Genomic DNA, 27,970 nt, shown 5'->3' with positions numbered 1-27,970 from the left:
GGCATCCTCAAACTACGGCCCTCCAGTTGTTGCGGAACTACACATCCCATGAGGCATTGCTCACCTCTATCTAACTTTTAGTAGATAAACTAAAAAAAAATGGTCTTACAGTGGAGTCCCTCAGGCCCCTTTCACATTGAGGAGTTTTTCAGGCGGTACAGCGCTAAAAATAGCGCTGCTATCCCGCCTGAAAAACTCCTTCACTGCAGACTCAATGTGAAAGCCCGAGGGCTTTCACACTGAGGCGATGCGCTGGCGGGAGACAAAAAAATCTCCTGTCAGCAGCATCTTTGGAGCGGTGAGAGGAGCGGCATGTATACCGCTCCCTCACCGCTCCTTCCCATTGAAAACAATGGGAACCGCGGCAATACCGCCCGCAATGCGCCTCTATAGAGGCGCATTGCGGGCGGTATTAACCCTTTATCGGCCGCTAGCGGGGGTTAATACCGCACCGCTAGCAGGTGATACCCGCGGCAATTCCGGCGGTATAGCGCCGCTATTTTTAGCGGCGTTATACCGCCACCGCAGCTCCCGCCCCAGTCTGAAAGGGGCCTTAGTGACTCTGTCTACCACTGTTTCTGTATAATTAAAAGTTCCAGGTGAAAATCCTGCCTGCCAGGGAAATCCAGATGGATCATAGGTGGTGCTGTCTCTGGTGTACTTGTTATCCCCAAACCTAAAACAGATTAGTTAAAGTGACACTAAATCTTCAGATTTTTTTATTTAAAAAATAACAAACATGCTATAATTGCCTGCCCTGTGCAATACATTTGCACAGAGCAGTCCCAATCCTCCTCTTATCAAGTCCCCAGCCAGAGCTCATGCCCCCCCCCTACTGAATGCCCCCAGAGCAAGCTGCTTGTTCTGGGGAACTTGTGTGTGCTCGCTCCTGAGCCACCTATGTGTGTCAATTACACAGTTCAGCCCTGCCCCCATCTTGACTAGCTGTCATTGACAGCAGCCGGAGCCAATGGCTCACGCTGCTCTGTCTCAGCCAAGGAGGAGAGGGAGACCTGGGAGCACCAAGGCTCCCATACAAAACACTGGATTGGGCTTGGGTAAATATTAGGGGGGCTGAGAGGTGAGAAACACACTGAAGTTATTTTACCTTCATGCATTCAGTGCATGAAGTAAAAAAAAAACTTCAACCTTTGCAACCACTTTTAACAAGATGGTGTATTGCCTTATTTATTTATTTTTTCTTGTCAGATCTAGTTGTGTTGACACAATGTGGGCAAACCTGTCTTTCACCTTCTATGCTCTGGCTTTGATGTGCCCTTGTGTGCTTATGACATCTAATTTTAGAGAAGCAGTTCTGACAAAATCCTGCTAACACAGACCCTTATTTTTTATACTGCCACCTATTTAAAATTATTTTGTTATATTGTAAACCCTGAAGTCATATGGCTATAGCAAAAAAAAAACAAATCTAAATGCCCGTGGGACTTTTTTGGAGGTCCGCAAGGACATGGACAGATGTCTTTCAGGCCTCGTACACACGGCCGAGAAACTCGACGGGCAAAACACATCGTTTTGCTCGTCGAGTTCCTTGTGAAGCCGCCGAGGATCTTGGCGAGCCAACTTTTCCCATTGCCATCGGGGAAAAAGAAGACATGCTTTCTTTTTGGCCCGACGAGATCCTCTGCGGTTTCCTCGTTGAAAAGTGTACACATGACCGGTTTCCTCGGCAAAAAAAAACAAACAGCAAGCTTCTTGCTGGTATTTGCCGAGAAACTCGGCCGTGGCCTCAGTGTTTGTCCTCCAGAGTTCATATGGTTTTATTAAAACATCTTAAAGTTGATTCATACCTTGTCAGTTGCATTGATTCCTGAAGAAGTGAATTTTGTTTTACAAACGCGTTGAGATCTGTGATGCAACTTACGCATCTGCTCTTTTTGCAAGCTCAATGTCTGAAAACAATATAATGGGATTATTTGTATACATGGCCATATATGTGCTATTGTAAATCGGTGCCTGGTGTTAATTAAGCTTTTAACTTCTACATGATTTTATATGTTTAATAAAATGGATTGTTTGTGCATTTCATTTTGTGTATTGAATAACTTCTAAAAAAATGCTGCGGGCATTTAGATTTGGTTCTAATTGAATTAATATGGGATGGAGATGTGTACAGTAAGCTTGTGTATCTGACCTGCACGTTTATTACTTTTATATAACTATAGCATCCTTTTTGCACAGGTACACATGGGCCAGAATTTCGCCAGGAAAAAAACGTTGTTTTTCCTGACGAGATTCTTGTCAAGAATCTCTTGCCGCCCGAGTGTACAGACACTCCTTTCAAAAGAACCGTGTTTCTTTTGAAATGCAAGAATGCAGTGACGTCATCGCGTACGACGAGCATGCGCTTGTCACATTCGATGCCGTCGCCGCCATCTTGCTGCATCCTACCTATGCCTTGGAAGCTACCGTGCATGCGTCAAAGTCATTCCGAGCATTCGCGGGTATCCGCGGCGACAGGTAAGTATACACACTCTTGGGTTTCTCGGCAGGAAAACACTGCCAAGAATCACGACAAGAAAATAGAGAACATGTCCTCTATTTTTCTCGTCAAGATTTTAGGCAGTTTTCTTGACGAGAAACCTGAAAGCCTCGTACACACGCTTGGTATACTCAGCAAGAAAGCTCTGCCAGCAGTTTTCTTGCTGGTTCTTGCAGAGAATATCGAGCGTGCGTACGAGGCTTGAGGCCTCGTACACACGACCGAGAATCTCGTCGTAAATGAAATGTTGTTTTCCTTGACGAGGTTCTTGTCAGGCTTGTCGAGAATCTTGTCAAGCTTTCTTTGCATACACACTGTCAAGATAAAATCTCGTTGTTGAATCAAAAAACAGAGAAGGGAAGGAGAAGGGGGGGGGGGAGCACTCACATTTGCCACATCTGTAAATTTAGAAGACAAAGAAAGGGGCAATTACTCAAAAAAGTAGCAATTGATGGTCGGATTTTGGAGGCAAGACAGGAATATATAAAAAATATAGATTTTATTACAAAAATAGAAATTTAACAAAGAACAATAAAGATAGTAAAACCATATAAATTGTATAGTATATATGGACAGTATCCTCTGTAGATCGTCGACAAATTTATATTTTTTATATATTCCCGTCTTGCCTCCAAAATCCAACCATTAATTGCTACTTTTTTGAGTAATTGCCCCTTTCTTTGTCTTCAAAATCTCGTCGTTCTCAAACGCGGTGACGTACAACACATACGACAGCACTATAAAGGGGAAGTTTGATTCCACTGGTACAACCCTTGGGGCTGCTTTTGTTAATCTCAGGCTATTGCGTGTGAAGTAAAAGTTTGGTAAGAGACGATTCGCGCTTTTCAGTCTGTTACAGCGTGACGAATGTGCTATCTCCATTGCGAACGTCTTATACTTTATTTGAGCATGCGCTGGTTTCTAAGCATACACACAAACGTTTTTCTCGTTGTAAACCAGCCCGACGAGAAATACAACGAGGAAATTGAGACTCCAGACGAGAAAAAATAGATCATGTTCTCTTTTTTTCTCGTCGAGATCCACGACAGTCTTCTCGACGAAAAACATACACACGACCATTTTCTTGCCAAAAATGCTCTGCCAGCATTTTTCTTGATGGATTTTGCAGAGGAAAACGGTCGTGTGTATGAGGCCTTAGTCTTAAAAATTATGGTTCAAGTGCATTATAAAGTTGCAGTTTGTTTATAAAAGGATATAGACTATGCACTTAGTAAAGTGATGTAGCTCACATTGCTTTGGAAATAAGGTACATTCACTTTGAATACCCAGTCATATGCAAGGTAAAAATGGGCAAAATAAAAAATCAGGATAATTTTATCTTTCTTCTCATTTTTCATACATGTTGTTATTTTTCGAAAGGAGCACCTTTTTTAAGCTGTGCAGTTCTATACAGATTTTTTAAGGTTGAATATTTGCCTGGCTGGGTACTGCTGTGCTTTGATCTTGCTAGTTTCTTGGTGGTCTATGACTTCCATAAATACCCTGGAAAATGCATTAAATGGGTCAAATGTGTATATTTTTTCTAGTTAATTGACTCAACCTTTTGAAGCCATTGAATAAGCGTTAGAGCCATTCAACTAGCATTTTTAGAAAGAAAGTTCAGAAATGGCAACCCATATTTACCCTTCCATAATGGCTTTCTTTTAACAATGTAACATTTCCTCAATTTAACATTCTCCTTTTTCTGATCTAGTATTCAGGCGGATAGTGCAACCATTGCTACCAGGTAAGATGTTTATAATATATATTCAAAAAACAACAAGAAATATTTGCGCTTGGATAAAAGATATCTAAATAAAGGAATACAGCTCCAATGGTTTGATTACACACCAAAAAACATATAAAATACAAGAGGGGCAGTGGCAATTCAATCATCAAAAAAAAAACTGAAAAAAAACAAACATATAAAGCGTAGATAGGAGGATCGCCACACACCAGCATTAGTGAAGGAAAGTATGATCTAATCGTCAACACTGTGTGAAAAAGCCAATCTGCTTACCAGATTGTGTTGAACATCAAGTTATAGAGAGGTCAACACCAGCATTGGAAATACAAAGGCCAGATGATCATCAGTGGTCTCCCTATAACGTCCGTCACTGCAGGCTGCTTCAATGGAATACACCTGAAAGAACCCCACCTCCAGAGATAGATGCAGGGTAACCTGTACTGGTGTTTTCAAGCTACAGGACCGTTGGCATCTTTATTTTATTTGGACTTCATCAAAGGAACCTTCTAATGCTTAGAAGGTTCCTTTGATGAAGTCCGAATAAAATAACAGTGGTGACAATTACATCACACTTTCCTTCACTATTGCTGGTGTGTGGTAATTCTCCTATCTACACACTTTATAGACTCTATGATATTTTATAGAGACTTTAATGCTTTTAATACTGTAATATACACACGATCGGATTTCTGATGGAATAAAATCCGATGGAATTTTTCGTCGGAATTCCGATGAAGTTGACTTTCATCAGTCTTGCATACACACTATGGGCCAGATTCACAGAGAGATACGACGGTGTATCTCCTGATATGCCGTCGTATCTCTGACTTACACTGGTCGTATCTATGCGCCTGATTCATAGAATCAGTTACGCATAGATATGGCTAAGATCCGACAGGTGTAACTGTGTTACACCGTCGGATCTTATTTTCAATTTGAAAATAGCGCGGGGGGCGTTCCCGCTGATTTACGCTGAATAATATGTAAATCAGCGAGATACGCAAATTCACAAACGTACGCAGTGTTGTTACGACGTTTCCGTAGCGGTTTTCCCGGCGTCGACTTGATTCTGAGAATGCATGGATTTTTCTCCGATGGAGTTCCACACAGACGAACGGAATTTACTATTGTTTTTTTTTTCATCTGAAAAATTTAAAACATGTTCTATTTTTTTTTTACACTGATGATCGGTTTTCGATGGACTTTTTTATTTGGAAAAACCGATCGTGTGTACACAGCATTAATGATTGAATTGGTGCTGCTATATATATATACCATATATAATATTACATATCTTATGTGCTGTTATACTGTATGTGTCCTACAATCTTTATAATGTCAACAGCAGTAGCAATATAGCATACTTAGATTTCTAATAATTGGATTAATGCTTTTATAAAACTGAATTTGAACAAAAAGTACTAAGTAAAATGCGATTTCAGTCATTTTGTTTGTATGAGAAATCATCACATAAAGTGAACTTTGTAAACCGGAAAAACTGTGTGAGTAAAATGTTTTGAAAGGTAATTTAACAAATGCTTTCTCTTTCTCCAAAGATTGGCTGGAGGCAAGGTTTAGATTAAAGGGTAGCTTTAACCAGAACTTAAAGTATATGTCTGGAAATAGTTAAGTAAGTGTCGCTATGAATTGCTGCTGTGGTCGACATTTTACCAAGCTCTACTTTGGACTGACTCCTGAAGTCAATTGATCTCCTCTGCAATGACGGCACACTGGGGATGATTTACTAAAGGGGGAGAGTGCAAAATTTGGTGCAGCTGTGCATGGTAGGCAATCAGCTTCTATCTTCAGCTTGTTTAACTAAGCTTTGACATAAAAACCTGGAAGCTGGTTTCTGTGCAAAGCTGCACAAGATTTTGCACTCTCCAGTTTTAGTAAATCAGATTCACTGCTTGCTCCAGCCCAATGCCATGCCCTCAACATGTTTTACCCACAGCAGGGCTTATGGGCGCGTACACACGTTCGGAATTTCCGATGAAAAAAGTGCAATGGACTTTTTTCATCGGAAATTCCGATCCTGTGTGGGCCCCATCAGACTTTTTTCCGTTGGTGAACATGTTTTATTTTTTTCTGATGAAAAAAAAAAAAAACGATAGGAAATTCCTATCGTCTGTGTGCAACTCTGACAGAGAAAAAATCCGCGCTTGCTTAGAATCAAGTTGACACATGCTTGTAAGCATTGAACTTAATTTTTCTTGGCTTGTCGTAGTGTTTTACGTCACCAGTTTATTTTTTACTGTCCGTGTAACATTGGGGAAATTTCCCTTAATTTTCTGTCCCAGAGATGCAATGGGAAGTTAGAGGAAATCTCAATGTAAGTGAAGGTTATTCCCTTTTTAATCAGTTGTCCCCAAACAAGGCTTCCCAGTTAAAGATTTCCCCAAAATTCTTGTTCTGGGGAGAACTCTAAAGCCCTGTACACACAATCGGATATCTGATGGAATCTAATCCGATGGATTTTTTCATCAGATATCCAATGAAGCTGACTTTCATCAGTCCTGCCTACACACAATCAGTCAAAAATCCGATCGTGTCTAAAAGCGGTGACGAACAACACTACGACAAGATGAAAAAAAAAAATTCAATGCTTCCAAGCATGCGTCGACTTGATTCTGAGCATGCATGGATTTTTGACCAATGGAGTTCCATACAGGCGATCAGATTTTTTTATAGTTTTTTTATCCATAGGAAAAATTTAAAACGTGTTTTTTTTTTTTTTTTACTCCGATGGAAATAAAACCGATGGGGCCCACACACGATCGATTTGTCCGATGAAAACAGTCCATTGGTCGGTTTTCATGGGACAAATCGATCGCGTGAAAAAGGCTTTAAACATTTCCCCTACTTTATTTTTTTGGTTACAAAGTGCCACCGGTATAAAGTGGTAACTCTCTCTGGTGGTAACACAGGCAGCATAACCCCTCCCCATTCTATTCAAAACTAAAAAACAAAGTTTTGTTCAGAGATACACATTAACTGACATCATGTGCAGATCAGATCACTCTTTTGTTCTGCTGTCAACGAACCAGAAGATCAATAATAACAATGCTTCATTGTAACTCATCTTGACACTGTTCTGTGAGTGGTAAGCCAGGTACACACTATTAGTTATTTTTTATGTAATCCAGTTGGTTGCAAGAAAAAAAAACTGTCAGCTCCAGTCGGAACTGTACTAATCATGCAAGGTTAGTACAGCAATCTCCCCTGCTAAGCTGTTGTGTTGTGACAGGCGGAACGGAACCCCCTCCCCCCTCCAGAACACTCGATCAGTGCTCTCTGCCATTGGCTGAGAGCACTGATTGGGAGTTGGTCGGCTGCTGGTTTTCTAGCATGCACGTCTGACAGACCGACATACACATGGGCAGAATGCGGCCGGTAGTTTTTGTACCGGAAAATGTCTCCCGACATTCTGCCCGTGTGTACGGAGCTAAAGTTTACACAGGAGTAGATAGATCTTATCCTATGAAAAAAAAACAAGTCCAGGCTGTCATAATGACAGCCAGGAATTGCCTGCAAATGCGTCCAGAGAGCTGCAAGGGAGAAGGTGCTGGCATACTACAAATGGCCAAAGTATTTTGACTGTTTTTTTTGGGCATGTGTAGCACTCCCATAAACCATAACTGGTTAAACATTTAAATGAAGTACAGGTTTATTTTTTATTTATTTCTAACATGTCATTCTTTTTGGTAACCATTACCTTTTTTTCAATTTAGCTTACCAAACAGACAGAAAAGATTTGCTAGAAATTTGAGCAATCAAAGGTAATGTTAACACCAAAGCCGATCAGCTGTTTAAAATGTGGTCTTTGAATGAAGCTTTATGTTTTAAATAGGGTGCTGGCTGTATCTTTGTCTTATTATGGCAGGAACTAGCTGTAAATTTGCAAAGTGCAGCATTACTTTTGTAATTTAGAGTTAGCAATAGAGTGTGGTCATCTGGATCAGCTGTTTTGCTGCTTACAAAATGTAAAAAAATATCCTGGTACTTGCAGGACCATAAAAAATATTCAGATAGCATTGCAATGTTAGAACATGGCTTTGTTTCTCAGGGTATATGTAGGGGAACTCAACCATGCCCCTCCGCCCCTCACCCCCTTTCTAGGACAAACCGCAACAAATGGTGAGTGTGTGTGGCCAAATTGCACAGTGGGAGGGTGTTAAAAAGGCATTAAATATCAGGAGTGTGTTACATACAGAGTGCAGGGTTCAGGGGTGCGCTATGTACATAGTGCAGAGTTCAGGGATGCGCTACACACAGAGTGCAGAGTTAAGGTATGGGCTACACACAGAGTTGGACACAGAGTGCAGAGTTGAGCAGAGTTAAGGAGTGCTCGACACACAGAGTGCATAGTTGAGGGGATGAACTACACACATAGTGCAGACTTAAGGGGTGCGCTTCACACAGAGTGCAGAGTTAAGAGGTGCGCTATGTACAAAGTGCAGAGTTAAGAGGTGCCCTACATTCAGAGCGCAGAGTTAATGGGTGAGCTACATACAGAGTGCAGAGTTAGGGCGTGTGCTATGTACAGAGTGTAGAGTTAAGGGGTGAACTACATACAGAGTGCAGTGTTAAGGGGTGTGCTACATACAGAGTGCAAAGTTAGGAGTGCGCTATGTACAGAGTGCAGAGCTAGGGGTGTGCTACCTACAGAGTTAAGGGGTGCAAGGAACTGTGCGTTAAAAACAGGTGTTTAGTTTGCACACATTTGTAAATACATGCATAAGCTGCAAAGCCACTTCACGGCACCCCAATATTACCACAAAACAAGCATCTATACTCACCTATATGGTTTCAGCATCTGCCTCTTCTGGGATCAAGAACTAAGTAATCACATGACTGCTTGACCCTCACTGGACAGAGAGTGGTAACTGTCAATCACATGCTTTCTGTTCTGCCCCTCCAGTGCTCCCTGGAGCACCAGGCTGTGGAGGAGGTGCATAAATATGTGCAATTATTATTTTTTCATGAAAGCTGAATTTAGCCTATAAATACTAAAGATAAACCTGTCAGGGTACAGCTTAGGGTAGGTAACATGTTCAATGTTTCCTTTAACAGAGCCAATCTTCCCTTTTTGAGCTGGGGTCTACTATATTAAACTTGTTTAATGCCAAATATTTTTTTATTCCTTACTATGCTTATATGTATCTCTCTTAATTAATGAATATTTCCCTTTTTTTATTTTATTTGCAGTTATGTTGTATGGGCTCTACTGGTGTATAATAATAGCAACAACATTGTTTTGGAACAAGATACAATTATGGATAGAATTAATCAAAGTTCTAATGTTCTCAGTGGTCTGACACTTAAATCAGTATCTGTGTCACAAATTGGTAAGTTCACACACATTTTTATATCAATATATATATAAAAAGGCAATATAAATATATTACATTTGCATTCACTGTCTGTAGGAATAGTTATAGTTTTGCAGCAAAGGCACAGTGGGGCTCAGATGCAAAATCAAAACTATCGTTTTTCCAATGATCACTGGAAGTTTGGTTTGCTTTTCTAACCAAACACATATTATATTTTAATAGATCTAAATAGTTTGCTGTTATTGAATAAGAAATTGTAGATTTATTCAGAGCTTGTTTTTAGATTTAAATATGATTACTATTGTCCAGAAACGGCAAGATGTACGTTTATATATTTGTACTGTTCCCATATGATGGACCATGAAGACTCGAATCAGCAATTCAGTATTTCAGAAACACATGGCTGGGGTATTGCCCAAGTACCAGCTGTTATGCCATTTTCCCAAAAAACACCTTACCTATTTAAATAAATCAGACCAAACATACTTCTTGGACTTTAAATGGCCATAGCAGCCCTTTTAAGACAAATAACAACCATAAAATCACTTTCTTACATAATATAACCAGTAATAAACATAAAATATATCATAACCTCTCAGAAAAACTGCCTGTTTTTGTGTTATGTCTGACTGACTAACTAGCTGTATCTGGCACCACCTTGCCCTTTTATGGCCCCCAGCCGCAACTTACACTCACTCGGGGACAATTGTTTGGCAGCTTCTCCAGCCGATACAGCCAACTGCCCCAACACGTCTTACTTTCACCCTTATTAGGGCAGGAACACCCATACCAGAGATGGGCCCAACCCATCGCTCACCAACGAATGTATCCATCCCGCTTTAAAAACCATTTGGCCTCTGCCCGCTGCTATGACATCCCTTAACCTCCATCCTAGAATCCCACTAAAAGAACTGAACATAATAGAGCAGTGGATTGCCCACAAAACAACAAAACAGGGGAGGGCGGGAGAATCTTGTCGGGCGATGTCCCCTGGTCCAACTGATGCTGGAGGGTCGCCTCCCACCAAGTAACCCCTTAGGACCCCACCCCAACCTCCTCCAATGAGATACAATCTCATAATTCTTTCCCATAGTCACCAACATTAACTTAACCCTTTCCTGACTATAGCCTCTCTGGACAAACCCCATCATGTTGCCCTCCGCTTATGCTGTGCCTGGCCTGTACTTTGTTTGCTTGGCTTAGTAATATGTAATGCATAGTTACAACGAACATGGCTACTAATGAATGGCCATAATTTGTTGATAGTTTTAAATTTGAACAATGTGACATTATTTTAGTGACAGGGACATGTAGGCCTATACTGATTTTGTGTCCATAATATAATTGTATTAAGCTAATATCTAAATTCTCTCTTTCAGAATTTTGCCCAGTTGTGGACTACCCAGCATCATACCATTGGCCTCTAACAAGACCAAATAATACCCAGGAAATACCTTGTCCACAAAGTCCTGGGTATACAGCTAAAAGGACATGGTGAGGACCAAGAGTTACTATTAAAATGTAATATAATTTTAGACAATGCACTGCATCCATTAAAAATATGTAACAAATGTATTGGAAGTTTTAACAGTTGGTTATGGAAAGAACTTCTTAAAGCAACACTGCCATTTTAGCCTCTTTTTGAACTGCATTTGTCATGGTGCTGCACATGTGATCTGTTATGACACTAGCAATTCAATGGCTTGACAATTCAGTTGAGAGCACAAGCAATTGTGACAGCATTCATGGCATATCTCGAATTTAACTATTTTGGTAAACAGGTAAATTGATGGGTTTAGTTTTGTTTTAAATATTGCTGTCTGCTTTGTGTTGGACCTTCCGTAATTTTTTAGTGCTTGTTCATAACTGGTAGTAGTTTTTCACATTCAAATGGACTTGTTCTGTAATGTTGAAGACATTTTGCAGAGAGGCCTAAACTGTGTATATGTTTGTTGATCAAGTGCATACGCTTAATGCTTTTAATTATCACTTCATTGTCAACTCAGTTGTAAAAAAAAGTTTTCTAGATCTACAAGAATAGAGCTTTGGACTGTTTAGGCACAACACTAAACAGTATGATAAAATATATATCTTTAATATGTAAAAAACACAATAATGACACAAAGTTTAAAATTCACACTGATGGTTTGTAACATATTCAAGACATCTCTAACAAAAACCTATTGCAATACACAGAATAAAGCTAGATATCTATAGTGTATACATTCCAGAGTGCTGGTTATATTGTAGAATGATGTCAAACTTGCTCTTGCTCAAAAAGTTTGACATCATTCTACATTATAACCAGCACTTCGGAATTTTTTACACTATAAATATCTATCTTTATTCTGTGTAGTGCAATACGTTTTTGTTAGAGATGTCTTGAATATGCTACAAACCATTAATGTGAATTTTAAACTTTGTGTCATTATTGTGTTTTTTACATATTAAAGATGTATATTTGATCATACTGTTTAGTGTTGTGCCTAAAAAGTCCAAATCTCTTTTCTCCTTGTATATTCTCAATTAATTGGGACGTGGCACTTTTTACATCCCCGGTATCCACAGTACCACTCTGTGGTGATACATGGTTCAGTTGTCTAGTTTTGGATGACATGGTGCCCATGTTTAGATTTGTAATGAAAACATTATGAAAGATGAAGACTGGAGTCAGTCATTTAAAAAGCATACCCTGGAATTGATAAAGGGTGTTGTAGACACCCTTTAGAATTTCATTGCACCTCTGCTGCACAAATGTCAATGTTTGCAACAGAATGCAAGTAACTGTTGGGAAAAGGTGCACATATTTTTTGTAGGAGGTGGTTGGAACTAAGGCCGGAGTGTCATTACCGGACATGTCGTCCTCAGTGAAGCTCTTTAATGCTGTGTCTGATAAACTCACAAACTAGGATTAGCGCAGTGGCCAAAAAGCTTTGTTGTGGGGTGAGGGAAGCCTGGTGGGGAACTAGTGGAGCCTGATGGGGGGACTACTTCCCCATCAGGTTCACTTTCCCTGTGATTAACATTGAAAAATAGCAGGCAAATTCCATGGCCTCTATTGAACTAAATAGCAGCTATGGAATTCACACACTGCTGCCTCCTGTCAATTACAAGTAGGACATACCTGATGAGGAGTTCTTCGTTGAGACCCAACCACTGTCAGAGTGTCCCTATATCATTGGGTGCTGGATAGCCAACAGTGTCATAACAACCAACTAGACATAAGGCCTTACTATGCAAGGAATGTTACAAAACACATTTTTTGGGGGGAAAACTATGAGGGCTTGCGGGGGTTCCGTAAAACAATTACAATACTTTTCTGCCTGTAGCCCTTTTAAAATGGCTTAAGCTGGGTACACAGGGGCCAAAAATTGGTTGAAAATGGTCTGTTCAGCAGAAAGTGGCATACGTTTGGCATGTGTATATAGCCCCTTGTCCTGCACAGTCACAACTTTTTGTTGTAGCTATGTGAGGGTCAGATTGCACCATTTAAATTGACCAATGCTCTCACACAGACAATGGTCCTTATCTTAAGCAAAAAGAATATAAGATAAAATTCATTGGTTTATGCACCTCAGTCAGGGCCGATCCTAGGCAGGGTGCATGGGGTGCTCCGCACCCAGGCGCCAGAGATGGGGGCGCCGAAGCTCCAAAGTGCTCCCCTCCCTCCTCCTTGTCTCTGTCCAGAAGCGGAGCGCATGTAGCGGGTGCTGCGATTCCCCATCCTGCTTTCTCTCTCCACTGGCAACTGACAAGAGCGCATACCTCCCGCTGTCCCCGGGCTGAGTACCACAGCGGAGCCTAGTACCGTAACACGTTCTGGCACTAGGCTTCACTAATTAATTATGTCCGCATGGAGCAGTCTCCTGTCTGCCCTGCCCCTTCTGCGTGTGACGGCTCTTTTACCATAGGCGGTGTAATGAGAGGCTTCTGGGTTGGCCGGAGCTGCTGCCAATCATCCCGTGCACTCCCAGAAACGCTCTCTGAGTGCCACCCTCCAAGTAACCAAAGATGCCATGTATGCCCTGCCCCCTGTAATGTGCTTCTGCTCCCAGCACACCCGAGCTACAGGGATCTATTGGACAAGTATTGATCTATGGGGACACCTGATGTGGGAGGCTCTGGGGGACACCTGCTGTGGGGGGGCTCTGATGGGGGGCCTCTGATGGGGGACACCTGCTGGGAGGCTCTGATGGGGGACACATGCTGTGGGGGGCTCTGATGGGGGACACCTGCTGGGGAGAGGACTCTGATGGGTGACACTAATGAAGACTTCTTAGGGGAGCATCTCTGTGTTTGAGTCATAGCCATAGAAACATGTGTAAAGGGGAGGAGTTAGTAAGATGACCACGCCCATGTGGGGGGCGCCAGAAATATTTCTGCACCCAGGCTCCTGTGACCCTAGGATCTGCCCTGACCTCAGTGGTTTGCTCTATTCATTTTTTTTAGAAGCTATAATTACTGGCAAAAGATGTCACTTTTTATTAAAAATGTTGCATATAGATATATATCTATATAGAAGTAAACATGTGTTGCTTCAGCACCTTGTTATTTATTTCAGATCCCAATAGCAATAGTACAAAGTCTGCAACAGTTTTGTATCTGCAAAATCCTTTCTCGTACTGTACATACAACATAATGAATACATTTAAACAAAGAATTACTATATACAGGCTGACTGGATATGACTTACTAAATTTACCAATTAGTCATAGCAACCATATAAACTAACAATGCAAATACAATAACATGCATCTGAGAATGTGCGTCATGAATAAAATTGGAAGCATTCTGTCAATCTTTCCAGCAGTCCTGGTAAGATTACAACTCAAAGAATACCTGTAGGAAAAACAAAATAAAACATATTAAGTTATTAAGCTTTTACAGATGCAGATCATAAATAATGTTTGATCTTTAGCTTGCATGGTCTCTAGTTCAGTAGTCTGTTTGACTTCCTTATGTTTGAGAATCAATTCCAGTCTATGATCAGGAACCATAGCTGTGCTAAGTTATGGGGTCTAGATATAAAAACAAAGCTGGAAATTTGAAAGCATTATTTCCTATGATTGTCAGCTCCATCTAGTAGCCATAATGACAATTTTTCCTTATTTAGGTATTTTAGGAAAAACGGGGAAAATGTGTTTTGCTGCGTACACATGACCGTTTTTCATGACGAGAAAAATTCAATTTTTTAAACTGGTCGTGAAAAATGGTCGTGTGTATGCTCCAGAGCATTTTTCTTGACGAGAAAAATGTCTGTTAAAAATTTAGAACCTGCTCTATTTTTTCTCATCGTTTTTCACATAGTTATTTTTCACGTTGTAAAAAACGGTCGTGTGTACGCTTTAACGAGGGGGGGAAAACGTGCATGCTCAGAAGCAATTTATGAGATGGGAGTGCTAGTTCTGGTAAAAATTGCATTCGTAATGGAGATAGCACATTCGTCACGCTGTAACAGACTGAAAAGCGCGATTCGTCTCTCACCAAACTTTTACTAAGGCGCAGTAACACAAAATCAGCAAAAGCAGCCCAAAGGGTGGCGCCATTCGAATGGAACTTTTATAGTGCCGTCGTACGTGTTGTACGTCACCACGCTTTGCTCAAGCATTTTTTTTCACGATCGAGTGTATGCAAGGCAGGCTTGAGAGGAATCACGTAGCGAAAAACTTTTTTTTTTTTCCATGACATGAATAACGGTCGTGTGTACGCAGCATTATGGTTGGGTAAATGCTTGTGACATTTGTCCAGCAATTTTTTTTATAAATTGACCCCGATGTCTATGGAATAGAGTGTTTGTGTTGAGCCAACCTCACTTTATTTTTATGTTGTCTCTATGTAATATAAAACATGTGGACATTTGGTAAGAAAGGCAAGTAAGATATCCTTATATTTCAATCTGTTTTCCTGTGTCAGAGTGTGTTTAATGTTTCCCCTGTAATATGCAAGAACCTGAAAGACAGGGAATTTAATCTAATCAATGTGGATCCAGAAATATAAATGTTAGAGATGGAATAGTGAGATCTGCCTAGAAGCTGCCTTCTATGATTGAAGAGGTAGTGACTGAAAATCTTCTACTATGGGATAATTTTGCCTAAAAATATTCTAACATTTCAAAAGGTCAATACAAACCATTTGTGGATGAACATGAGAAAAAAACGGGATTGGTTTGTTGCTGAGTTATTGGCTTCTCTTTACCATTTATATTTCTATTAAGCAGCTTATGTTTCTTTATCTGTAACTGCGTCACAGTATAACCCCTCATTTGCAATTTTATGAAGCACATTCTAGAAGGCATGTTATATTTGCATTGTTAGTTTATCCAGTTGCTATCACTATTTGCTATACTGGGTCCATGGGGGAGCTTGGAACTGACAGGACTAAACAATTATTTTGTATGTGTGCATCTACCACACACGCTTGATCATCCTATAACATGGCCCGAACACACATTTTCAGTTCCATTATGCTCACTGTGCTATAATCCCCTTATATTTTATTTATTTGGGTGTTTTGTTTTGGAACACACCTGGTTGCATGCATAGATCATTCCTGGTGCTTTCTACCCTCCTGGACTTTGTGCATTTTCCCATTGTGAACGTGCATTTTGGTATATTACGCAAGAACGCGGTGACGTCATCGCGTATGACGCGCATGCGCTCGTCACATTCTAAACCGTCGCCGCCATCTTGCTGCACCCTACCTATGCCTAGGAAGCTACCTCGCATGCGTCAAAGTTATTTGGAGCATGCGCGGGTTTCCACGGCGACAGGTAAGTATACACACTCTCGGGTTTCTCGGCAGGAAAACACTGCCGAAAATCACGACGAGAAAATAGAGAGCAGGGTCTGTATTTTTCTCGTGGAGATTTTAGGCAGTTTTCTTGATGAGAAACCTCAAAGCCTCGTACACACGCTCCGTATACTCAGAAAAAAGCTCTGTCAGCAGTTTTCTTGCTGGTTCTTGCCCATTAAACCGAGCGTGTGTACGAGGCTTCAGTAATCAAAAATGGCAGGTTTGCTAGAAGATATATATATATATATATATATATATATATATACTTACTGTGTTTTTTATATATATATATGTAGTTATGTCATTTAAATCCTCTAACAACTCTATTATTTCCACAGTTTTTTAGGTCTCCACAACTTTACAACTTATTGGGGTGAACCAGATACAACAAAGTGCACGTGTGAGTAGTGAACAAAATTAAGGTTTTATTTTCATCCTTTTCTAAATAAAGATCGAGATCAAGGCAAAAATAGGTAGCAAAAACATTGTTTTTCCCATGACATTAAAAACAGTTGTGTGTACGCGGCATAAGAATTGGTTAACCGCAATATAATAAATGTTTCCTTTTGGGTTTAATACTGCTTTAGCTTAGGTTCACTCACATTCCCACACCACATTGCAATTGCACTGTTTTTGTGATCTGCTGTAACTGTCAATACAAAGTTAATGACACCCCAACACATAACAGACACAATGCAGTTTACCTGCACCAGATCTCGTGGTACAAAACAACCATGCGATCTGGTTGTGGTGTGCAGCTTCAAAAAAGGTGCCTGTCCTTCTCTAGTGCAATGCAGTGAGATTGGAGCCCATTCAAAATGAATGGGCTCCAATTTCTCGACACTGAATTGCAGGAATGCAGTGTGGCTCCCATGTGATTCAAATGTGTGTTTTAGTGTGAATCGGGGCTTAAAATAGAGGTATGGGGTTATTTTTTTTTATTCATACTTATCTAGGTGGATGTAGCATTGGTCCAATGCTGCAATGTCCCCCGGCGACTCAAACACTGAGAACCGAGCAATCAAACACTGCCAATCGTTTGGCTCTCAGAGCTCCCTGAGCAGAGAGCTGCTGACTGTCAGCCAGCATCTCTCTGTTCTGACCCCCCCCCCCTTCTCGCTCACTGGTCATGATGACGCGGAGCCTGGACGGACTCTGTGATGTCAGCAGAGAGCAGATTACAGCCTGCTCTCTGCTGAAAATGGGTCACAGGAGTGCAAAATAAACTTTGGCTGTACTTCGCCTTCAATGACATAACTGTTTTGAGCAGTATTGTTGGACTTTCTAAAATAACAAAGATGAAGCCAATATACTAGAAAAGGGATGCAGTTTAGAGAATCACAGGTATTCAGGGTTCAGTTACCAATTCCAAAAAGATCTGATAGGCACTTAAGAGAATTGTGGCTGTACAATATGAGTTGCATAGAATCAATATTAAAAAAAGTATTGTCTTTTAGCAGCTAATGCAGGAACGTTGGCTAATGAGTTGCTAAATCTTACTGCCGAAGATGAGATGACAGCAGCTAAAGTCGAAAACGTTGTCCAAACACTGATGAAAATCGTCAATGATGCGGAAATCAATGCTGATCTAGGGACAACGGTTGTAAATGTGTTCTCCAATATTCTAAGCAGCTCTGACAGCGCATTAACAAAATCCTCTTCTGAGTAAGTGATGGTCTAGATTTTGATCTGATCCTGTTATTTGACAGTATGTTTGTACAAAAAAAACAAAGAATGCCATCTGTAAGTAGATTATTAAGAGAAGATCATACAGAAGTAGATCAGACAATCGTAATCCTAACCTTAACCAGACTATGGATAGAGTAAATGTTTATGGTCGTTTTTATGTCTGATATTAACCCCATAGGGAGACTTTTCCTCACTTTAATCCCAGTGAAACCCATACAAGAAATGACGGTATGGTTACCACTGTGACAGTGAGTCAGACCGCAACAACAATGTCGTCAGACATTTTAAGCCTTCCCCATACTACTGAAAGTTTGTTTTTGTTTTGTGAATGATGGGGAGCTTTCCAATCACATCCTGTCGAGATGAGAAATAAAAACTGGACAGAGGCTCTAACCCTCCCCTGCTTTATGCAAAACATAGGTGACCATTTATAACATATACATTTAGGGCCAGATTCAGATACATCGGCGTATCTTTACTGCGGCGTAGCGCATCTGATATGCGCTATGCCGACGTAACATAGAGAGGGAAGATCACTATTCACAAAGCACTCGCCGACAACGTTGAGCCGGCGTAACGTAAATAGGCCGGCGTAAGCCCGCCTAATTCAAAGTAGGTGGAAGGTGGGCGTGATGTATTTAAATGAATCGTGACCCCATGTAAATGTAGCGCCGAACGAACGGCGCATGCGCGCGCATGCTCAGTATCACGTCGAATTTACTCCCTAACATACGCCGGCTCAATGCCTGTGACGTGAACGTAACCTACGCCCAGCCCCATTCACGTACGACTTACATAAACAACGTAAAAATCGATGGCTGTTCCAACGTCCATACCTTAACATGACTTACCCCTGCTTTATGAGGGGTAAAGTTACGTCGGACGTAAGCCTTACGTAAACGGCGTAGCTTAATACGACGGGCGCAAGTACGTTCGTGAATCGGCGTATCTAGGTCATTTGCATATTCGGCGCGTAAATCGACGTAAGCGCCCCTTGCGGCCAGCGTAAATATGCACCCAAGATACGACGGCGTACTTACGTCGGTCAGAAGAAGCCATATTTCAGGCGTATCTAGTATTGTGAATAAGGTGCATAGATACAACGCTGCATCTCTACACTTACGCTGCGTATCTGTAGATACGCCAGCGTAAGTGTTTTCTGAATCTGGCCCTTAGTTATCTACCCTCTGTTATAGCCCACTTGAATCTGCACACATTTGTTGACCCACAGAGTTCTCTCCCTTGGAGGTATGATTATGTCAGATTTTTGCATTTCTTTTTTTTTTCACATAAGATTTTTGCATTTCAAAGCGTTACAATTGTTTTGCATAAAAATTTGACGTTTTATATTGTAGGCCTGTAATTCTTAGGAATAACACACTTAAATCTGTCCAAACAAGAGTCTAGTAGATATCCCGGGTATGATAGTTAGAAACACGAAATTATAAATTATAATATAATAAATAACTATAAATAATTATAAAAAAAATGATATAATAATTATATTAAAATTGAGGAGAGAAAAGGGGATCCCAGGCCACAGCTTTGTGTCTGAATGGACAACGGGAGCTGTGGCTTGGCTTGGGTGCCCCCATAGCAAAGCTGCTTGCTATATGTCACACTTAATAGGAGGGAGGGGCCAGGAGCACCAAAGAGGGACCTGAGAAGAGGAGGATTAGGGCTGCTCTGTGCAAAACCACTGCACAGGGAAGGTAAGTATAACGTTTGTTATTTTTAGGGGGAAAAAAACAAGACTTTAGTATCACCCTAAATATTCAGATTTTGTGTTTTTAAAAAAAACAAATGTACTTACCTTCCCTGTGCAGTGGTTTTGCACAGAGCAGCCCAGATCCGCCTCTTCTCAGGTCCCTGTCTGGCACTCCTGGCAAAAAGCTGTTTGCTTTGGGGACACTTGTGTATGCTTGCTCCCAAGCTGCCCCTGTGTGTCTATAACACACAGAGCATGGATGAACAGCTCCCTTCTTATTCACTAATGGAGACCTGGGAGAACCAAGGCTACCATTTACAATGCTGGATCAGGATCACGCTTGGGTATTAGGGGGATATTTGGGGGGAGGGAGGGCTGGAGCACACTGAAGGTGTTTTTACCTTCAGGCATAGAATGTCTGAAGGTTAAAAACCTTGGGCCATATTCTCATAGAAGTTACGATGGAGTATCTCAGGATACTCCATCGTATCTCCCTTTTTTGGCCCGTGTATCTATGCGACTAATTCTTAGAATCATTTTCGCATAGATACACTTAAGATCCGCCATCTGTAAGTCACTTACACTGGCGGATCTTAAATGTAATGACGCCGGCCGCCGCTAGATGGCATTTACGTGAAGGACTCATTTGTGTATGCAAATGATCCTTCTACGCCGATTCCCGAACAAGTTTGCGTCGCGTAACCGTCGCTAACGTCGTTTGCGTAAGCGGAAATTTAGTCCTGCTATTACGAGGAGTAAATTTCCGCAAGTCCCACGTAGGCCATGTTACGGATGGCGTCGGGTCCGCGTCGTGTTTTTTCGTCGGGTACGTCGTTTCCGTAAGTCGTTCTTGAATACGACTTTACGTCAATGACGCACACGTCGGCGTCATTGACGTTTTCCGCCGAGAACTGGAGCATGCGAACTGGGCTTTTTGAAGCCCGGCGCATGCTCAGTTCATTTGAATACAAGCCGCCCCCTTGGAGATCCGCCAGGATACGCCGGGGCATTTACACTCCGCCGTCCCAACTTATGGAGCAAGTGTTTGGGGAATACAACACTTGCTCCTGTAAGTTGGGACAGCGGAGTGTAAGTGCCTTAAGCGCAGCCCGTGGATTTTTAGTGAGAATATGGGCCCTTCAGCCTATACAACCACTTTGAAGCGGAACTAAACCTTTGGGGGAAAAATAAAAACAAACAATTGTGAACAGGCAGGATCTTTATTGTGGAAAAGACATGCTTTGTCTCTACTGCAATAAAATAAACTTACCTGTCTGTTTACAGTCTTCTTTAAAATTTATAATGTGCTGTGCATGTGCAGCTCAGGGTACAATCTCAGCATGATGTCTGTGAGCCAGGGCAATTGAAATGCTGTGCATGCACAGGAGTTACATCTTCCCATGCCAGCGAATCAGCAGATCACACACCTTTTTTTCTCACTCACCTTTATTTGAAGTGTACAAAAATTACACTTCATTCGTGTCACTGTACATCAGCGTGGTGCACTGTGTGCACTGTGATAAAATGCAACTCCAGACTGTGTTTCAGTGTGAACAGGACCCACACAAACAATTTTTTTTGTCCTAGTGGTGACCAGCATTTTACAGTGCGGAAAATCTCTTATCACGGCACAAATGTGAATTGGCCCTTAAGCCTCATACACACGGATTCGGATTATCCGATGGGAATTGGGTGATGACAGGCTGTTGTCAGAAAATCCAACCATTTGTATGCTCCATCGGACAATTGTCAGATGTTCGGCGGACAAATGTGGGATAGCATGCTTTAAAATTGTCTGCCAACAATTGTGTGTTGTCGGATTTTCCGATTGTGTGTACAAACACGCATACTCAGAAGCAATGCTTCACCATAACACAACATTAGCAGAAGTTGCCCAAAGGCTGACAATTCTTTGCCGTTTGTATGCAAGACAAGTTCCTGGCCAACGCCTTTCAGACAAAAATTTGATAGCGTGTATGAGGCTTTAGTCTAAAAACACATGCCGATTTCTGGTGAGCTATGGTGGGTCCTGGAAAAATGCAACACGTCTGCATATTAACACAGTGCACTGCAATCCACCTCAAGTTATCATTGATGTATGAACAGGAAACATAAAAAAACTATTGTTTTTTATGTGACCTGATGATGACTGACAGTGATCAGGTACAGAAAAACAACAGTCATCACTGCATATACTGTGACTGAGCTCCTAACGAAAACCTGTATTGAGAGAGATGAAATGCTTGGGCTCTATGGAGAGACAGATAAGCATTTGGCATTTTCAGAACGTGATCAGCCGTGGCAGCCTACTGAATCTATAGCTTTCAGTACAGGTTTCCTTTAGTCCTATGGTGTATGTATGTGCCTGTGAGACTGTGAAGGGATATTCAGATGTAAACCTCTTGTGTGCTAGAACAAGATGTTGTCAAAAACACATGAATAAACAATAACTTCCTCTTATTTTCCTTGTGTTGCTTTCAGTGCGTTAAAAACAATAGAAGCCTTGGCACTAAAGATTCAATTTTCAGGACCGTCTGTCAGCATTGTGTCACGTAACTTGTGTCTGGGAGTTTCCAAAGTAAACGCTACCTCATACAATGGTTCCAGCTTCAGCGTGGGAGCTCAAACCAATAATAATGGCTTTCAGGTACAGTACATCAATATTTTACACTTTTCTTCCTCACTGACCATAGTTGATATTTAGAAAAAAAATGTTTTTCATTATAGTATGATGCCATATCAACACACAAAACATGATACTGTGCAGTGTTAAGTGGTCATGGTTTTCCATCTTAAAGCGGAACTAAACCCTCTTATCCTGTTCAGTCAATGAGGCTGCTATCTTAGGCCCCTTTCACACAGGCAGGCAATTGGAGACCTAAAGGAAGAGAGGAAAGATCTCTGGTGCCACACATCCAGTGGCAGGGATGGACTGGCCATTGGGACTACAGGGAGTTTCCCGGTGGGCCGATGGCTCAGTGGGCCTGCTTCAGTGACAGCAGACCGCCGCCCCCCTCTGCTCCATTGTCTCTACCTCCCCGCAGAGCTCACCTGGGGGGAACAGAGAATCAGAGGGAGGACCAGAGGAGCAGGGGGGACGACAGAGGAGCATGGGGGAGGGGACAGACAGCTGACTCGACAGCTATGGCCTGCGAGTTTCTCACTTCTGCCTAAACTTGTCCCATAAGGGGGAGCACTGAACTGATTCTTTGCCCCGGGTGAAATAATGTGTAGCTTTCCCACTGGAACTGCCTATAAGAGTACCAGTACCAACCGTTCTACTCTAATAAAGTAGAACGGCTAGTGGCTAGTGAAGGGGGAGAGGGGGCTTGGGTGGCCGGGGGGGTGTGGGAGTTGTCCGGCCGCCATAGGAGAGACATGTCAAAATGGGCCAGTCTGGATGAAGTCCAGGGCCAAATTTTTGTCCCAGTCCAGCCCTGTCCAGTGGTGGTACAAAAGAGACAGTCTCAGCCTGGGCTTCCACCAGGCCACTCCACTCCTCGGAGCTTAGTCATAGTGATCAATGACCAACGGGGTCCACCTGTCAGTTATTTTCTGCGGACCTTATCAGACCATCCATTGCCCTCTATGGAGTGCTGGCATCGGATTCGATCCTGTCCCCTAAAAACACACGGGTTCAGACATTTCCCCTCCATCTAGCGGATCTGCATTTTAGGGCAGCTGTAAAACGCAGATTAAGAGAAAGACATCTTAAAAACAATAATTTCCAATGTGTCCTATTGACACGATAAAATGTACGTCAATGGACATCAAAATGTACATCAACGGACATCAGCACATGTTAAAACGTGACTAAAATGGATAGAAATGTACATGCATATTTTATTCTTTTTTTTTATAGTGCAAATTAGTGTGAAGTGGCCCTAAACGAACTGCCAGTTTCCTGGCTAATCGCTTCTGGCAGAAGCGGTGCGGCCATCAGAGCGGCCCCGAATGGAGGGGTTTCCTGCCCCCGGGCCACTCTGATGTCCTGTACAAAAGGCCACACCACTTATGCCAGAAGAAATTAGCCAGGAAACTGGCAGAAGGATCGGGCAGCCAGGTGACACAGAGCGGGGATCTCCCACTGAGACGCAGCTTGCAAATATAAAGCCGGCTGCTGTCAAACAAAGTCCCGCCTCCTGGACCAGCGTTGGATCAGTGTGCTGTCTATTAGAGCAGCCGGTCTAGGAGACAGCTATTCATATACAAGCCGTGTCATCCGACTGCCCAATCCTTCTGATTCTTTGCAAAGTGAAACTTCTCATTTACTAAGTTTGGTAGCAACTGCCACTTGCAGGGTGCAACTTCACTTACAAAGTGCACAGTCTATTTGGCTTTAGTAAATCAACTCCTATGTGATTCTGCATTTTTGCAATCACATATGTAAAAACAGCTACTTCACACCAGTTCCCACCTGATGAATCAATCTGAATCAATCAATCTCAATCAAACTCAATCATAGTACCAGGGCTTTTTTTTCCCGCAGAAAATAGGTGCAGTAACTCCCCCCTTTTGAGTCACCCCTTGTCTCCACCTCCTACCCACCTCTGAGTACAGTCCATTGGTTCCACCCCTGACCCACCTCCCAGTATCACCCCTTTTAGAGAATACAGAACTGAACAGAACTATTATTTTGTGGTGTTAAGTAATTTGTATGCAATTTCTCAATGATAACCAAAAAAGCAGCAAAATAGATCCCCTGTAGCCAGCAACAGTAGACCCTGTCACAGCCACACTAGATCCCCCTAGAAACAATAGACCCCACCCCAGCAACAATATTTCCCCCTAGCAACAAAAAAAACCACCCAAGCAACAATACACTGCACCCCAGCAACAATAATCCCCCTAGCAACAATAGAGCCCATCCCAGAAACAAGACTCCAGGCCAGCAACAATATATCCTACCTCAGAAACAATAGAACCCCCCACAGCAATATATCCTTTATATAGCATTATAAAAAATATCACCCCAGCAACAATAGACCCCCATCAGCAACAACAGATCTTCCAACAGCAAGCAACAATAGACCTCTCCCTCAACAGTAGACCCCCCCAGCAACAATTGACCCCTCAGAAACACAAGACACCCCCTTGCAACAACAGACCCCCCTAGCAACATTGGAGCCCCACCCGTTACAATAGATCCCCCAGCAGCCAGCATCATAAACTCTCCAGTATCCCCTGCCATTACATACATTCAGTGCTGGAGGTGCCGAAACTGCTCTCCCCCGTCCCTGCTGAATAAAAGCCCTGCATAGTACAATACTAGGAATGTAGGTGGATTCTTTTCAGCCTTTGTTTTGTTGGGATGTGTTGGGATGTAATGTTAAATGGGGAAAAAAATCACCTGTGATAGGTGGATTTTTAGGAGTGTGCTAATTAATTAAACAAAATCTTAGGAAACTTTTCTGGAAATATATTTTTCTCTAACTGATCCTCCTCCTTCCTAAATAAAGTATTTAAAAAATGTATTGTACTATGCTACCAAAATCAAATCTTCTGACTTAGAAGGGAAATTTCTCAAGTACTATACCTGGAAGTGGATATGATATCATGTCATTTGAAAATATGACTGATTTATGTCCTCCCAATCTTCAACAGATTGACATGAACAACAATCCAGACAACCCTCTGGCTTCAGTGGTCCTTCCATCTAGCCTTTTGTCAAAATTAAGTGAAAGTGATTTCTATACAGTTTCAAGAGCTCAGTTCACTTTCTTCAGCAAAGCCGGACTTTTTCAGGTGAGTTAAACATTAAATCAAGCAAGATTTATAAATTCATTTATACCAATGTGGTATTTAATGTTAAAAATAAAAAGGGGCGAGTGGGGGCGAGGGACCAGTAGCTGAAGTTGGACCCGGCGCCAGCCATTCAATGGTTTGGGAGGGACTATCTCGGTACTGATGAAATTGCATAAAACATAATAATGTAAAAAAGTTTATTGATGTATAAAAATTGCAGAACAGATAAAAACACTTCAATGATTGGTCAAACGTCGACTAGTTTCACGGGGTTGCCGCTTCGTCAGGACTGCCCATCTATAGAGTAATGCAATAAAAATTTGTAACAAGCATCAGCTATACAATAAACAAATAATAAAAAAAATTGATAATCGCTTACCAAATGAGTCAATTGATAATATGCGGAAACCAGGCGGCCCAGGGGGTTCCCCCCGCGGCAGACAAGGGGATGGTTGGTTGTGGAGATCTGGGTGTAGATAAAAGTAATATGTATATACATATATGTATTGAGCCTCATAAAATAAGTGGACTGGGCAGGATGAGGGCGGGGGGGGGGGTGTGGGAAGGGAGAAAATGAATGGGGAAAGGGAGGAAGGGGGGGAAAGGGGGAGGAAAGAAAAAGAGGGGAAACCGGGATGAAAAGGTACTATTTTTAATCTATACACTTGAGGCAATACTCCCCGTTTTGTTGGTATTTAATGTTGTAATCATCTAACAATATTCATTATTATTACATTTTCTTTTTTTGTACACACATTGTTACGGGTGTACGGGACTTTTGGAGCACCCAATTCCACAACTATGTAGTAAATAATTAGTTAAATCTTTATTGTAATAACATAAAAAAAAATATCAAATATAGGCTAAACATTACTCAAGAACTAAATATCCCCTGATAATAGGTACCGTGTGCAGATGTAAACAGTTTAATCACCAATATTTAATTAATGAAATATTGTTATAACAGAAATATGCTGTAATAGAAATGGGTCTTCCCCAAGCAAGGTTGGAAGCACACCATTGTCTTATGCCGCGTACACACGATCAGTCCATTCGATGAGAACGGACCGATGGACCGTTTTCATCGGTTAACCGATGAAGCTGACTGATGGTCTGTCACGCCTACACACCATCGATCGGTTTTGACCGATGAAAACGGTACATCAAAACCATTCTCATCAGTTTGACCGATCGCGTGTACGCGGCATTACAATAAAATAACCCTCTACTGGAAATTCCTGAAGGAAATCACTTGTAGGGTCACTTGTAGGGTCCTCCACATAATCTTGCCCATAACCTTGTTGTAATAAGGGTTTAGTAAATGTTAAGCCATAGAATGTAGTTTATGTTGACTAATGCTTGCTAATTATTACAATGTCACGACACGTATTGAGTATGTTGACTAATGCTTGCTAATTACCGTACATAGAACAAGTGTAGCCAGTCATAAGTACCATAAATGGTAGTTAGCCATATAATTTTTCATAGAACAAATATTTTTTTTCTTTGTAAACTAGCTGTTCACTACAATTCCTTTGCCAATCAGATAAGAGGCCCAAGTCATTCCACAGGAAGTGATCTAACACGTTCTTATCAAGCAACCTGGTTGCAGCTTGTGTTGTCATTACTATGATTACATTAAGGAAGCACTGTGTTTTTACCCATTTACCATGCACTTGTGCTATGCTGTATGGTACATTGTAATTAAGGATGTTAAAAATGTTTCCATAAAAAAAAAATACTGTAAACAGGACATTGGGTTTAAAAGGTAACACGTGTTTCCTTAAAACGATATAGCATAATATTTTTTTATTTTTTAAATGTTGGACACGCTTCCTGCATTTATTTTTCCACTTGCTGGAGTTGTGATTAGTGAAAAGTGCATACTTTCATTTATCAGCAAGCAAATATTGGAGAATGTGTTAGTTCATCATCTTCATTTGACCTCTCCCAGAATGGAGGTTTTTTTTTTTTATTATTTATTTCTTTTTCAAGCATAAAAGCCCATTTGCCCAAAGTCTCACACATGTTTATGTCTTTATCGTTCTGTTCACACATTTTTGTGATTGATTTTCACTTGGAAATGCCCTAAAGTCAATGAGGCTGCCATCTTAGGCCCCTTTCACACAGGTGGGCAAGTGGGGTCCAGAAGGAAGAGAGGAAAGATCCCTAGTGGTGGTATGAGAGAGACAATCTCAGCCTGGGTTCGCACCAGGCCACTCCGGCCCTCGAAGCTTAGTCATGGGGTTCAATGACCAATGGGGTCCACCTGTCAGTTTTTTCCGGCGGACCTTATCGGACCTAAATACATTTTTTTTTATGCTGCTTTCCTCTCTTGCATTCTAGTATACTGTGCTTGCATGACTTTAGATAGCAGATAAACTGTCATGAGGTGTCCAGAGACTTTTATTGCAAAGAAAGAGAGGGGGTGTGTCAGGCCAGTTCTGTTACTAAGA

The 27,970-nt window shown here is 41.5% G+C and overlaps 1 protein-coding gene across 8 annotated transcripts in view; it reads left to right on the top strand.

The window, feature by feature from the left end:
* The window catches only part of ADGRG6 (adhesion G protein-coupled receptor G6), a 257,956-nt gene that overhangs the window by 189,960 nt on the left and 40,026 nt on the right, over positions 1 to 27,970 (top strand). For 7 of the 8 annotated variants that reach the window (XR_005748733.1, XM_040350904.1, XM_040350898.1 and 4 more), the window contains 8 exons: positions 4,215 to 4,247; positions 7,979 to 8,026; positions 9,456 to 9,595; positions 10,960 to 11,074; positions 16,711 to 16,772; positions 17,830 to 18,037; positions 22,251 to 22,416; positions 25,374 to 25,514. Coding sequence is in view for 7 of the 8 variants with exons in the window: in XM_040350904.1 (XP_040206838.1) it covers positions 4,215 to 4,247; positions 7,979 to 8,026; positions 9,456 to 9,595; positions 10,960 to 11,074; positions 16,711 to 16,772; positions 17,830 to 18,037; positions 22,251 to 22,416; positions 25,374 to 25,514 (913 nt within the window). In the remaining variant the exon portion in view is untranslated. The remainder of the gene's footprint in view (positions 1 to 4,214; positions 4,248 to 7,978; positions 8,027 to 9,455; positions 9,596 to 10,959; positions 11,075 to 16,710; positions 16,773 to 17,829; positions 18,038 to 22,250; positions 22,417 to 25,373; positions 25,515 to 27,970) is intronic. The other variant, XM_040350899.1, reaches the window with a different exon arrangement.

The sequence above is a fragment of the Rana temporaria genome, chromosome 4, assembly GCF_905171775.1.
Source record: "Rana temporaria chromosome 4, aRanTem1.1, whole genome shotgun sequence".
Classification (NCBI taxonomy): Eukaryota; Metazoa; Chordata; class Amphibia; order Anura; family Ranidae; genus Rana; species Rana temporaria.
This window is presented reverse-complemented; position numbering and strand designations above follow the sequence as displayed.